Source organism: Notamacropus eugenii, chromosome 1 (assembly GCF_028372415.1).
Source record: "Notamacropus eugenii isolate mMacEug1 chromosome 1, mMacEug1.pri_v2, whole genome shotgun sequence".
NCBI classification, from domain to species: domain Eukaryota; kingdom Metazoa; phylum Chordata; class Mammalia; order Diprotodontia; family Macropodidae; genus Notamacropus; species Notamacropus eugenii.
Genome location: NC_092872.1, coordinates 534,662,616 through 534,678,444, shown reverse-complemented (window position 1 = coordinate 534,678,444; position 15,829 = coordinate 534,662,616). Strand labels below are relative to the sequence as shown.

Genomic DNA, 15,829 nt, shown 5'->3' with positions numbered 1-15,829 from the left:
TTTTCTTGAGGATAGCAATAATTTTATTTTCTTTAAAAATGTTATTACTAGTTAGCTTCCTGTTTTAAATTGGAACTCACTCATCACTGGAGCTTTCACTTGAGTTTTGGTACCTAAAAATTAGTTCCATCATTCATATAAATTATCATTGAAAAAATAATTCTGACTGTTGTATTTCTTGCCAGGATGTAGCCAAGTGTTTACAATGTTATGAAGAACCAAATGGAATGATCAGAATCTGTATCAATAAATGTTAGTTATCTATAAAGAGGCATGATCTTTTAAAAAAAGATGTGTTGTTTTATTCTTTTTTCCCCAAGTTATTGGTATGTCTTTTCTCTTATTCTGTGTGGCTTATAGGAAACAAAAGATATGAACCCACACCTTTTAGAAAATTAGTCCCAAGATGTGATCAGAATAAATAACACTAGTATTCTAGGGGAGTGACTTAGGATAAAGTTAGAGTAGGAGTTAAATTAAAAAAAAATGTTTCTTCTACTAAAGGAAACTGGGAAACTGTATTTGCATTGTGGCCATGTTGCATGTGTTTGATACTCATTTCATTGTAACAAATCATCATGTTTGCATTCATCTGAGTTTGTAAGGTCAATGTTTAGAGAGCTGTTTATTTCATTTTAGGGACTTCATCTCCAGTTAGGACCATACTATCACCAGGCATTCTTTAGGCATGATTAAATGAAAGAGACAAATTTAGCATGTTCTTCCATTTAATTGTGACTTTTCATTAAAACAATTAAAAATGAACATTAATTTTTAGTTTAAAGAAATGCAATCACTTAATTAAAATTTCTTCTTAATCTCAAACTATAAATTAGAGGCAGTATGAAATAGTAGTTAGAATACTGGGATAGAAATCAAGAAAACCTGAGTTTAAGTCCTTTATGACATATGATGGCTATTTTGGCCGTGGGTGAGTCATTTAGAAATATCTATATCTGTACATACATATGTACACACACATACACACACACACACAGAGGCTACTGCCTGTGTATTTAGCTCTCTAGGATTTTCATAGGAAGTCATAGCAGGGTCACCCTTAGGAATTACCTATAACATATTAATTGATCCCTTGCCATATTCATGTGTGAAACTAGTGGCCCTAAGATCTTAATCTAATCCTGCTTCTATTGTAAAGCCTGAGTAGAACTAATTTATTGGGAACATTTCTTGGAGTTATGTCTTCTTTAATTAAAATGGTTTTCAACCTCTTTGATAGGTTTGATAGCCTTTCTAGGCTGTTCCTGCAGTGGTAGAATAGCAGGCCCTGATTCAAGAGGACCAGAGTTCAAATGTGGCCTTAAACGTTTAGTAGCAGTGTGAGCCTAAGCAAGTCACTTAGCCTCTCTGTTTGCCTCAGTTTCCTCATCTGTAAAATGAGGATAATAATAACAAGTATTGTGAAGAATAAATGAGGAATCAGTACAGTGCCTGACACATCATAGGTCCTGTATAAAAGTTGTTCTTGTTAATGAGAGATGCCTTTTTTTTTAGGTTTGGGGGAAGGACAGAAGAGGGCCTAGGATACTTCCTTCATTTCTTGATAAGATAGGAATCTTTTTATTGTCCTGTTGTCCTCTTGAATTCTAGTTTATAGAGGTGTGTAAATCTTTAGCGTAAATATCTAATTTCTCTGTTATCCAGCCTTAAAAACTTTTGGAACTAGATTTGTGTTGTTGTTATTTAAAACACTGTTCCTATTTGTATGTTAAATCTCTTTTTTGGGGGAGGGCCTGATTCCTTTAGCAATGCCTTTAGCAGAATTCTAGTGACTAGAGTGACTACACCCAGTGGGATGGAGTTGGATCTAGTCAGGAAAATCTGAGTTCAAATCCTGCTTTAGACACTTACTAGCTAGTTGACTGGGCAAGTAAATTTCTGTCTGCCTTGATTTCCTTCTCTGTAAAATCTGAATAATAATAGCATCTATTTCTCAATGGGATTATAAAGATCAGATGATATGATTTTTTTTAGTTGTATTTATTAAATGCCTGCTATGTGCCAGGCACTGTGCTAAGTTTTGAGAATACAAAGGAAAATAAAAAATGGCCCCTGCCCTTAAGGAGCTCACAATTGTATCATATTAGATTTGGTCCTTTGTTGACAGTTTCTTGAATCCTCTCATCTGATGTGTTAGTCATAGATTCAATTTTTGTCTCTTCAGCAAATTTAATGTTTGCCATCTATATCTTTGTCATAGGTTGTGGGTAAAAATGAAAAAGAAGATAGTGGGGTGTAGCGGAAAGACTGGTATATTTAGAAAGTAGAGACTTTGATTCCCGTCTCTCCCACATATCTATGTAACTGACCTTCGATAAGTCACTCATTCCTCAGGCCTCTGTTTGCTGATCTGTAAAATGAGAGAATTGGACTATATTATATCAGAAGTATCTTTTAGCTAAAAATTTATCCTGTGTTGAGCAACACAGGGACTGAGCCAGATCCCTAGGTTACTTTACTAGAGACTTTCTTCCAAGTTAATATCAATCTATTAATGCCAATTCTTAGGGTCTGGTCATTAAGTCAGTTTAAATCTGCTTAACTGTACTACTGTTTATTCCATATTCCTCATCAATATTTGATAAAACATGAATGTTCAGTTGTAGGGACAAGCTCTTGTTTGTCTTGGATTCAAAAAGGAATTTAATAGCTTAAATACTCGTGTAAAAGACGTTATGTAATAATCCCAGTGTCATTTTCTAACATTTTTCCCCCCTAATACCTATCTCCTGTGAAAGCTAAAGGAATAACATGAATTCTTATCATAGCAAAGGTGTTATTGCCATAGACATCTAAGATTTAATCATCCATTGTTTTTTGTTAATCTTGGTTAATATACAGAGAGCTTAGAAAATCAGAACAATATTTAGCAGACATGTCTGTTAGGTTTACTTTTAGAGTACTTAGTTCTCAGGTGAAACTTAGGCTAGTGCCCATTTAATCTTTGATTAATATGTGAAGTGCTGATGTTCTAGGTGGTTGATGAGAGATAGAACTGTATTTATTCAATACCAAATGTGCGCAAAGCAGAGTTGAGTTTGAGTTATAGGTTTGACTTGTATTTTCTTCTAGCTAGAGGGCTAACTTGATTTCACATGGAAGTAAGCTATAGGAATGACCTTGAGTTATTTCAATCAGATTTGTAAATCTTAAAAAGATAATATAAATGTGTGAGCTATTAATAAGTGAATATTTAATCTTAACCAATTTGGGTCATTTGAGAGCCTAAAGTTTCTGTATCAGATCTAATTTGCCCCTGCAAATTTTTTAGGACAGCTTTTACCAATCCTTTGCCTCCACTCTAAAATAACCATACCTTGCTCTCTGTTGAATTTTGATTAGAAATATGCTCTCAAATAGTTGAGTGAATTAATCTGCATGAGGTTATTTAATGTATACTTCAATACTTATGGTGTCTGTAATTTTGTCAGTATGTATATTTTCCCTGCTTAATAGATACCCTTCAAGAATTTCTGGGGCTAAAAATTTTGTTAGCCTATTCTTTGGATCAGCCAGCCTGTTGAGGTACGTCTCTCTGAATTTAGCTAGGTTAATCCTTGGACAATAGACAGTGGGCCAATTGGTATCTGGAGCCTCTTCAGCATGGGTAGGTAGTCAGAATTTGCACTTGTTTAGACTAAGAACCCAGAGTACATCCACATAGTGCCAAACCATTAGAACAGGATGTTAGAGAGATAATTATTTATTATTGAGGTCCATCGATCTAAATGTTGGGGAAAGTCTAGCCAAAAAGAACAATTTTGGTTTTAGTATAATTTATGCTTAGGTGTTCTCTCTCTCTCTCTGAATATAGTTGGCTAACAGGCTTAGTTTCTTATGTTTCTTTTTAGTTCAAGGTAGTCAAACCATGTCATTTGTGTAAAGGAGGACAATTCTTTTTTTGTTTGATATAACTGAGAGGTACATCTAATTAATTCATCCTGTTAACTGTACCAAATTGTTTAAATAGAAGTCTGTGACGCAGCCCTGTTTTTATACCATTGGGGAATGAAATTTCAATTACATAAAATTATTCCTTTGTACCAAAATTTTAGCAATATGATACAGACTTTGAAAAGAAGCATTAATCTGTCCTGGAATTTATACCAATATTTTATAGTTGAAATCACAGATAATTTCTTATTTTGGAGTCCAAAGATGATTAGAGATGAGTGAAAACTCTTATTTTGTACCTCAACATTCATTTAACAAATAAATGTTATATATCTTTTATGTGTAACATTCTCCCTCAACAAAATTTAACCTCCTTAAGGGCAGAGACTTTCATTTTTGTCTTTGTTATCTCCAGTTTGTAGTAAATGTTTAATAAGTACTTGTGATGGAGTATAAAATCATGCTGAGGAATGAACAAGTTAAAATATGGCATAATCTTTTCTAGAACCTAATCAGAAGTAAATAACTACATAGAGTATTATGTGACACAGCAGTAAGGAAGACACAAAATACTCTCCATAGGAGGGTATGGAGAGGTTACACTTAGGTGATATAATACAGTAATACAGCTAGCAGAGAAGAAGTCTAATGTAGTAGAAGGTGCAGGATTTGGCATCAGAGGATCTGGGTTAGGATCCTCAAATTTATTGTGTGAACTTGGAACCTAGTCCTTTTCTGTAAAAGTAGGGAGTTCAGCTAGAATTATTCTTTAGAACAATGTAGCAATGATCATTTGTAGAATAGTTGTTTTAAACCTGCTTGCTCCTCATGCAGAATTTTAGGTGGAGAGACCCAACTCAGCAGTTTATTAGAAGGAAATTGACATTGAGTTTGGTAGCTGGTTATAATTCAACATGAGCATGACCCTCTAATGAGACTGTAATGGGAAATATGGAAGATTTCCCTCAGGGCCAAAGAGATGTATCTTTATGCCTTTGGGTTATCTGATTCTGTAACTGCTAGTTGATACCATAAATTAGACATATATACTAGTTCTAGTAAAATAGTTTAAGTTTTATAATAGGAAAACTTGTACTTCATAGGTAGGGCTTTTAAAATGGGGAAATATTTACCAAGGAATCTGCCAGCCTGGAAAAAGTGGGGTTTAAGTGTAAGGGAGGTCAGTCTCAAAGCTGGAGTCATGAATCAAGGAAATTTGGAAGAAAAATTATATCCAGGGACGGGATGGTTAGTATCTTTAGTTCACTTTCTACAGACGGAATGAAATTCCTAATAGTATAAATTCTCAAGGGGAGAACAGCAGAGGGAGACAGACTGATTGAAAAATAGTAACAGATGAAGCTCTTTGTGGTAACAGTTGAAATTAAGGCATTTGCTGTGAAGTGTCTGAAATTTACCTATGTATCTACAGTTCATCCTTAAGGAAAAATATAAAAAGATGTAATTTGCTCCCAGTACTCCAGGGACTTAAAAGAAAATGAAAAGCTACAACCTAGTATATATTGTAGCTTCCCCATGTTTGAGGGATTCTGCATAAAGATTATTATTAAAGGATTTTGAAGTCTCTACCATTTGAAAAATGGAATAAGTTTAACCAAACTGTGGACACCTCCAACATATTTAAGAGCCTATCTGAAGTGATCTCAACTCAAATCACCATTTCCTCAGTTTTCACAAAAGTAGAAAGTTGTGAAGTGCTTATTTTTTTTTAGAAAATTAGAGTTCTCTTAAAACTTTATTTTTTTTTAAAAGCTATTTCTTAATGTGAAGATAGAGCTGTATAGAAGCCAGTGTAATATATGTACTAATATAGATTAGTATAGAGGCCAATGCAGAATGAATTCTAATAAGCTTATTATGTCTCATCAGAAAAGCCTTATTCAGGTTTTCCTGCTTATTTTCCAAAATTGAATTTGTTAAAGACTTGTATGGAGTGGTTCTTTCTGGGGATGAATTCCTGCCTGCCTCATTCTTAGTCTATCAATGATTGAGAGACTTGGTCAATCAATGCTAGGTGGTTCGTAGGTTGGAGAATGTGGATTTTAGTTTGTAGATATTTTCATATAGGGTTATGGAGACTGAATGGCTGTAGATATTTAAAAAACAAACAAATAGAAAACCTCTTTTATTTTCACTCCATAATTTTCCATAACAGTGAACTTTATTCTTTCTTGAGGAAAAATTTTTGTCTTCAGTCATGCTTAATATTTCTTAGGTATAAGGCAGATCTAAAAAGTGTCCTGTCTTTTAGATAAAGGGGCCTGGAGAGAGTATGCAGTTTGGAGCTGTTAAAATGGTTTCCATGACTCTCTCAAGTTTACTAGCTAATTACTAATTTAATGAATAAGTAAAATCAGTAAATTGGCTAGATAGATCATAACAAAAGAGCTAATCTGAAAATATGTAACTAAAATTACATAAATGCATATATACTCTTATGTTATTTATGATGTAATTAAATTACCATTAAAGTATGTAGATCATGGATATCCTTTTTCTTTTTTGAGGAGTCTGTTTTCTAAGATGACAGTGTGTTTTATTTTGTAAGTTTTAAGACAGTATTTCAGTGAAATCCATTTAGTGTCAGGGATGCTGCTACTCCCAAAACCTCTTTCTTGTTGATCAGGGTCACTTGGTCATCAGTAGGTATTGGTGGTGGCAAGGAGGATTAGACCCTTTCTCTATAACTAAAGCAGAATTATTGTAAATATTTTAGTTCTGTGGAAACACACAAAAAAGTTTTTAAATTATAAAATTTTGAACCTGTGTGTTCTTCAAGTCATGCTCCAAATTTTGATAACCTTATTGTGCTACTACTTAGAAATTTTATTTCATTGCCTAAGATGCCATATTATGTAGGTCAGTACAATATTGAGATAAGTTTAGCGTTTTCTCATCCTTTTAAAATTAATGTCTCAATCATAAAATGTCCTTACCCCGAAAGGTAATTTCATAATTTAGGGAAAGATTACAAATATATTCCATGGAAGAATAAATTAAATCATGGGACATAAAGAGGAAATAATAGGTAGGAATACGAACTAGAACTCAAATTTTTGATTGGTTAAAAAAGATGATGAACCATAATTTTAAAAAGTATGTAATCTTACCAAAATCATGACTCTACAAGATGTGAGTAGTAACTTGATATATTACAGGAGAAAGGCACATGCAGTGAGAACTCCTTATATCAAGGAGCCCACCCTACAGACAGAGCCTTGGATATTTATGAGGTACAACAAAAGGGGAGGATAATTTCTTCCCAAATGGGAGTGGCATTGGAGTAGGAAGAGAATAGTAAAGGAGGGAAAGTGAGAAGGGAGCAGGAGGATGTGGAAAGTAGGACTGTGGAGGGAGAATGTTCTCCTTATTTGGAAGGATCCCAGTTGTATGAACAGTTTATCAGTTTGGGTAGAGTGGCCAGAGCCAAGCTTGTAGCTGACTTGGCTTCAAGGACTGAAAGTTTAAAAGTTAAGTTGCAGAAGATCACTGTTACGTTAGTTTGGAGGAAAAAGGAGAGGGGGCTTCATTTGAGAAATAGGGCAACTCAACAAATTCAGGGGGCCTCTCCGTAGTAGAAAACAAAGGGTTTCTTGTGATATAACTGAGTATAATTTGAAAAAAAATTTTGTAATTGAAAATATGCTATTTAAATACCTGTTGTAACCAGATCAGAAAGCATAGTATAACATTGATTTTGACAGTTATAGGTGACTTATTTGTAAATATGAATGTCTTAATAATTCATAAATAAGTTGTATGTGATATTTTAAAGCTAGTTTTAGAAGTACAAACCATTGGTTTAATGGTAGCATATTACAACTTTTTCTCTGCCATATTTATTAGTAAAGCTTTTAACAAATAACTGCTATTTAAATTTGAGTTTCAATTTATTGTCTTTTCTTCTGTCTGTTTGGTGCAGAAGTTACTAATTGACAGTGACACTTGGCACTTCTTTTTCCCAGTACAGGTGGTACAGCAGTGCAGCATGATAATAGATTTATTTTATCATTTATGGCACAAAAGTTTTAATAGAGCATTCTTCTTAGGTAATTTTTCTGTAGTTCACTACTACCATAAGAATTTCAAAAGGAAATTGTTATAGAAATAATAATAATAATAATAATGATAATAAAAGAATCTCAAAAATTAAAAGAGACTTTTGGTCCTCTAGTCCAGCTTGTACCTGAACATGAATTACTACTTCCACATTCTTGATCAAAATGATTTTTCAGCATCCACTTGATTACTTTCAATGAATGACAATTCATTACTTCCTGGAGTAGCTGATTCTGTTTTTGATTGTCTCTCATTGTTGGGAAATTTTTCAATCAAACTGGATCTACCTCTTTGCATTTCTACCTGTTGTCCTTTCTCTGAGTTTAATAGTTTAAACAAATTAAATTCCTTATTCTTCCATATGACAGCTCTTAGATAGCTTTGAAGGTAGCTCTCACAACTTTTGCTAAGATTTTTTTTCTCTTGGCTAAACATCCTCACTTCTTTTTGCTGATCTTTGTATTGGCCTGTCCTTCAGTTCACTCAGTATCCTAGTTGCTTTGGATGCTCTCTAGATTAGCCATTTCTTTCCTAAAATGTGACTTTCAAAACTCAACACATTGTTCTCGATGTGGTCCAATTAGGACAAAGTTTAACTAGACAGCCATTTCCCTTATCTTATTAATATAGCCCAGCCTAAGATCACGTCAGCTGTTGTGGCTACAGTCTGCTGCTGATTCATTGAGCTTTCAGTCTCCTAAGTTTTTTTTCACATAACTTGTGAAACTATATCTAAAGGGGGTGATTATATCTTCCCATACTAGATACAGCTCATTGAAAGCAACAATAGCCATCACCACAGCCACCAGCAGCAAAAAACTCAAGGATGCATGTTTTCTTATGAAATTTCATCTTATAAGATTTGCTCTTTGTTCTAGACCTGGGGATTGTAAACTATGTCCCAGAGTTTGACCCACTTGTTTTTGTTCTCCCCAAATCTAAGATTTAAGGCCTAAGATTTCTTTTTCCTTTCTATTTTTAAGTGCAAAAATGTACAAAACAGATCACAGGCTAGATGGGCCAGGTTTGGCCCTAGGAATGTAGTTTGCTGACTCCCTGTTCTAACATGTCAAGATCATTTATTATCTAACGTTGGAGCTATCCCTCTTGAAAAAAAGCAGAACATAGCCCTTCTTCTTATCTGTGTAAATATATATCCTATTTAAAACTGTAAAATGCAAGTTAATTTTAATGATTTGGTAAGTTATTTGAATTTAAGTATGTAGTATGAGTAGACAGTAGGTTTTATAATTTGGGATCTTACATCTGAACACTCTTGAAAGTTATCTGCTACTGGTTGCTACATGATTGTTATATTTGGGGAACTTAATTTTTCCTTCAGGTGGTAATTTCTTATTCAGTTGGTTAGAAGTGGCCTTGTCATACATATATAGAGGAATAATTTTGTTGTTCCTCTTTGTTGCTACATCAAGGCCAGAATTTGCAGGTTTTAATGAAAACTATTGATATATAAAATATATTGATTTATAAAATATATTCAGCTCAGAGTACTACATGAACATTGTTAGTTCAAGGTTCTGCCCCCACCATGCTGTGAGTTAGCTTACTTTCTGAGTTAGACTTTGCAAAGATATAAAGGACTTAGTTTTTGTTTTAAACTAAGCCTCAGCTGTCTTGATGATGCTGCAGGCTCAGTTATTCAGAGTAGATTATGGTATATGAGGTTTTTGTTGTGTATGAAGGAAACTTCATTTCTTAGAAATGAATGTGGACACATTTTAGTGTGTTTTGAACTGGTTTAGATTTAGAGGGATCAGATTCCAAATATTCTAAATCTCTGGAAAGTTATTCATTTGCCTGAAATTGCTACTCATTGATAACATATTCTTTTTTTAAAAATAGTATTTTATTTTTTCCCAATTACATGTATAGAAAATTTTTAACATTTCTTTTTTAAAAAAAAATTGAGTTCCAAATTTTCTCCTTCCCTTCTTTACTCTTCCCCTGTTCCTAAGATGTTAAGTAATTTGATACAGGTTACATATATGCAATCATGTAAAAAAGTATTTCCATATTATCCTTGAAAAAATATTTTGAGGGCGAGAAAATTTTCTTAAGCCATCATTTTTATGATACATTTCCTTTTGTATTATATAATTTTGATAATTATATTGAACTAGTTGTTGTGGGGCATGTGATTCCATAGGTATTTTTTGGCAAATGTGCTGTATTCAGTTTGCTGATATTTTGTGATCTCGTTTTGTTATCTTATGAGGGTTTTTAAAAATTCACATAATCTATGAAACTCAGGTGCTGGTAGTTTACTTTGAGATGGTTGGCCATATTTGCTCTACAAAACTAAGAAACAAACAAAAACAGTACACTAAGTATGTATTTGCCAAAAAATTGGTAAGTATGATTGTAATGACTTAAGTATTAATAGGCAAGTGGCACATCTAGTTCATTACAGTTTTATTTCAGACTCAGTCTTGCTTCTTACAATTCCAGATATTTTTCCTCAATGCTATTATGGTTTAACCAGTGTTCAGTCATTATATATCCTCCTGTTTAATCATTTTCTTCTCTTACTCTATCGCTTCACATATTTCTAAAGTATGATTGGATTGTTCTGTTCCTTAAGTTGCTTTTATAAAACAAAAATTTTGCTTTACTTTTGTAAAATGAAGAAACAAAGCAATTCAGCTTTAAACTGCTTTGAGTTATTAAGACTGAAAATTGCACTAACCTCGTTATAATCTTCTTTGTTATAGAATATAATTCTGTTTAAGGCAGAGACCTACAACTGTATCCAAAAGGGATTGCTTAGTCAAATGCAAAAAAAACTTTCAAATGTTCCTCATAGCATAGACTGCCAAGGCCAACATTAAAACAAAAGGGTCTAATATACAAACAGTCCTTCATATGATTATGAGGTAGAATAGTAGTCAATTAGAAGATTCAAGAGATCTAGTGTAGATCTAAGGCAAGGTTTTTTGCCCTTTTGGCCTTAGTTTTCTTTATCTTTGAAATGAATTTTTTTCTTATATGAAGTCATCTCTAGATCACTTCTATTTGGTTTTGGAATGCATTATGTAATTTTTTTGTGTTGTAAGTTTATGGTATAAGTTGTGGTTTGTTTATATTGAGTTTAAAATAAGGTAGTGTTCTCTGAATTCACTCAAAGTCCCTAGAAAATGGTGATTGAGGTTTCCATGGGGGAAACAGCTTTGGAATGAAAAATGTTCAGTACATAAACCATAAAGTAGCAAATCAACAAACTGATACATGAGATTTAGTTTTATCTGCTCCTACTTATTTTCAGGTAGTAGTATAAGAAAAACGTTATGTACTTGAAATATTTTAACCTGTTGAAAGAAAACTGTTTTACAGAAAGAAATGCACACTATTACTCCACTGTTTTTTCCCTCCCTTATTTATGTTACAGTTATATTTTATTATAGTTGTTCAATAAGCTATTCTCAAATATTTTATATAGTTCATTTAGTTAAATTATTTCTTGAAGTATATTCCAATGAACTTTTAGCTCTTTCTTGATATAATTTCTTAGCTACCTTTTAAATTTCTCTTGATATGTTCTAATCTCGTTTATTGAACAGTTAATATGCGTTTGACATAAAAAAATAAAACTGGATGATAAAGCATCCTTTGTATTAGTCTGGATCTCATTTTAATTTCTTATTGAGATTAATAGCAGCAAAACTTGTTAGTGTGCATATATAAACAGTTGATTTTGATGAAGTCACATATAGTAGAAATAGTAGTAGACTTGAAGTCAGGAGAACTGAGACCATAGATAAGTACTTGGACTAGATGACTTCTGTAGTCCCTTCTAGTACCAAAAATTCCATGATTCTTTATAATTTATATTAAAGATTATTGTGAGCAAGCACCTAGATTTTCCTTCCTAGTAGTCAACCTGATGGATCAATAATCCAACAAACATTCGTTAACCATCTGTCATGTGCAGAATGCTGCGATCTTAGATAGTCCTGCATTAAATGAAGAATCACTCTTCAAGGAGAAGTGGAAATGTTCAAAACTTCTTTCTACCTTCTATTTGTGAATGAGTTATTTTTTTTCTATTATCAACATTCTGTGAATTTTACTTTCTTTAAAAATAACTCTAACTCAACTAACTTAATTTGTAATTACTCTCTTTTCTGGTTCCCCATCATTTAACAGCAAATCCTTTGGCAAATGGTTTAATCTGTTTAATTCCTTAGGGATTGTTGTTGCTATGTTTACAATGTCTTGCACACTTCGGGTGTTCATGAAAATGTTATGTAAATAAAAAAAGGTTATAGTCAAAAATGTTCAACTCAGTTATTTCTGCAAAAGGAGAATGGTGACATAGATATTGAAATACACAGATATTGAAATATAGCAAATAAATTTAAAATTTATATTGAACTTTAGAATGCATTGTAGCATTTGCCCAGTAAGCAAAATAGAAAACTGAAGTACACTCAGGGAATATGAACAGCCTAGAGTAAGAAGCGTGACATTGACCAGAATAAAGGATTAAGACATTCCTGTATATTACTGCATGGTTAATTGCTAGTTGAGTATGAGATATTACTCTAATTTGATATTTCACTGAATTTATTCTGTATGTTTTCTTTAGCTAATTATGATGCTTAGCTGTGTGAAGGAACATTTCCCATGTCTAATTAAAAGTAAAAATGTTTTCTTTTTCTTTCAGGGCATGAGTATTATAGAACAACTAGACCCCGTATCTTTTAGCAATTACTTGAAGAAATACCATAACACAATATGTGGAAGACATCCCATTGGGGTGTTACTAAATGTGAGTACACTTGTGAAACCTTGATTTTATAACTTGTTTCCATCCAAAATGAAATGATTGGCCTTAATTCATTACTGGACATACTCATAGTATGTTTTTTCTAATTTGTCTATAACTGTTTGTCTCTAACTGTAATTATTCGTGTGTGTGTGTGTGTGTGTGTGTGTGTGTGTGTGTGTGTGTGTGTATACACATACATATATATATTTATAAACTATCAGATTGGAGTGAATGCTATCTTATACTTGTTGGTCACCTCAGTGAGAGAATATAGTGGCATTGTGGAAGGAACACTCACTGCTCTATTCCTGTCTGTGCCACATAATTGCTATGTGACGTTTAGCAAGTCAGTCATACTCTTTAACTTAGTTTTGAGTTCCTGCCCTTATAAAATGAAAGGATTGGACTAGATAGCTATGATCTTTTTCCAGTTCTGACATTCTGTCAAAATTGTATTTCCTTTTGTGAACTCTTACCAACATGTTCTTTCAAAGATCTATTTTGATTAGAAGCTATATTTTTGTAGATTATATATAAACAAAAGTCTAGTTCCTTTTCTTTAAGAACTGTCTTATAACAATGCATCTTCCTATATTGTAGCTTTATCTGAAGAAGGAGAAAGGACCAAGAATCTTGGTGGGACAGTTTAGAGAGGCAGTATAACAGTAAGAGAGTTGGGGAGATATCCTAAGAGGAAGAATGGAAAACTAATTTAGGAAGCAGAAAAGATGTGGAACAAATATAGGAGTAGGTAATTAATAGGGATGAGAGAAGAGACATAGAATCAGATTAGGTGCCAGGAGATTTGAGATTTTCATCCTGGTTTCACTAACTGTGTGACCTTCTGGGCAGCTTTACCTTCATATTCTTTCTTCCAAAAATGAAGTGATTAAACTAGATGATTGTGATATCTCTTTCAACTCCAAAGGTTCTCTTTTAGAGTTGGAAAATTTAACATGATGGGGAGAGTTTGGCATCAGAACCTTAAAATCCAATGTGATTTGAAGGGCAATAAGAAATAAATTGAAGATTTTAAAGGAGGTGGTTGCAAGTAATATGGTCACAGTGGTTGATACAGAGGGAACATTTTGGTTTAAGGATTTTGCACTGCCTACAGGGATATATATTGGCAGTTTGTAAGAATCCAAACTGTCGAACTCCTATTTTTTTTCTTCTTAACTCAAGTGCCACCTTATCTATAAGTCTTTTCTTCATTTTCCCAGTTGCTTCTGCTTCCCTCAAAATTGTTTTGTATTCAGTTCATTTTATCTTTACTTAATATTTATACATGTTATTTCCCTTATTAGAATAGTAGTGCCTTGTGGAACTAGTTTCTTTATTTGTGTTAGTTTTCTTCCTGTATCCAAAGCAACCAACCACAGTACCTGGTATCTCTCAGGCACGTAATATTTTTTTAATGAAAGGATTACATCTGAGTGACCCAGTTACTACTGGGACTAAGCATATATATTTTAAAAATTAACAGCTGAGCTTTATAGATCTTTAAAGTTTGCAAAGTACTTTACACATAATATCTCATTTGAATTTTGGAAATCAGGGCATCAAAATATTATAGATGAACCTGAACTAGTATTTCACTGGGCTCAGCTCTGGTAAGGATAAGTCTTCCATAGTTCAAGGGTTAAAATAGTCAGAAATTTATCCTTGAGGCTAAAATTAACAAGGGCCTGGGGGTAGGTATATTAGGAGTAGCCTTATTAAATGTAGAGAGAAAGAGTAGCTAAAATTTATGGTAGCTGAGGTTTGTTGTTTGAACAAATGATGAGGTGATAGTATTTTCCACAGTAATAATGGTTGCTAACTTGGGGGAATACCTTTGAAGAAAAAACTGTCAGAATATTATTTACTAAACCTATTTAATGTAAAGGCAGCCCCATATCTTTCAAGAAAAGGATGAAAGGTAAAGAGGTTTAGAAATTATTGATGAAATTGAAGAGATAATCACTAATTACTTATTTAACAATTCTTGCTTTATGTATAATTTTTGTCCTAACTATGTTTTTTCCACCTCTTCTCTTTAGGCTATCACAGAGCTCCAGAAGAATGGAATGAATATGAGCTTTTCATTTTTGAATTATGCCCAGTCAAGCCAGTGTAGAAACTGGCAAGACAGTTCAGTGAGTTATGCAGCTGGAGCACTTACAGTCCACTGAAGCTCTGAATACTCAGGGATACCACCTGCACATACTCATTCTCTAAATGAGGTCCCAGCCTAGCCCTTACAAAGATACAGTTCCTGGTCTTTGGGGATACTGAAACCTCAAAATTAATAGAACTTTCTTCTCTTCTTTTTTAGTAGGTGTAGTCCTTCCTTAATTTCAACTCATTATAAAATGCTTTCTTGTTTAGGACAATGGAAGGAAGGAAGGCTGGCATCAAAATATTTTATGATTTAAAAGTGATGATGGATGTAAAGTCATGGTGGCAGATGGTCCTTCAAATACAACCTGTAAAGCATTTACCATATTCTAAATTTGCACTCTTTGCAGACCTGTGCACATATATTCAGCTTTCAGAATAGTTTTGCAAATTATAAACAAACAAAAAAAAGGGTGGAAGCTTTTTAATAATGAAAATTGCATTTATAAATGATCTGTATTAGAATATAATAAATCTCCAGTATAGTAAACTACTACCCATGTTGTACAACAGATACCTTCTATTTTAGTTGCTAATAAAGGGCTACACAACTCAAATTAGTCTGATTTAAACTTATTGCTCTGTGGTATATGTGTAGATTGCTTCTCATTAACTTCATCTTAGAATTTTTATGTTCAGTTTGGAAAACAGCTTCTTTGTAAGATAGTTTAGGATGTGTTTATATTTATATGAAGACTATTTCAGTTACAGAAATTAGTATAATGTTACAATTTATAAGTTGGCTCTTCAAAGCTACATACAGTATGCCAAAATTGCTTTTAGGTATATGAAATCAATTTTTGTGACTAAATACAATGTTATAGTAAACTTTACATTCAGATTTGGCAAAATGGGGTTGATTTTAGCCCTTCAGCTGCAAAGATT

The 15,829-nt window shown here is 33.1% G+C and overlaps 1 protein-coding gene across 5 annotated transcripts in view; it reads left to right on the top strand.

Annotated features, from left to right (window-relative positions):
- Positions 1–15,501, top strand: part of MEMO1 (mediator of cell motility 1) — a 119,146-nt gene extending 103,645 nt beyond the window's left edge. For all 5 annotated transcript variants that reach the window (XM_072634118.1, XM_072634116.1, XM_072634117.1 and 2 more), the window contains 2 exons: positions 12,680–12,784; positions 14,827–15,501. In XM_072634118.1, coding sequence (XP_072490219.1) covers positions 12,680–12,784; positions 14,827–14,958 — 237 coding nt within the window. In that variant the 3' untranslated portion in view covers positions 14,959–15,501. The remainder of the gene's footprint in view (positions 1–12,679; positions 12,785–14,826) is intronic.
- The last annotated feature ends 328 nt before the right edge of the window (positions 15,502–15,829 follow it).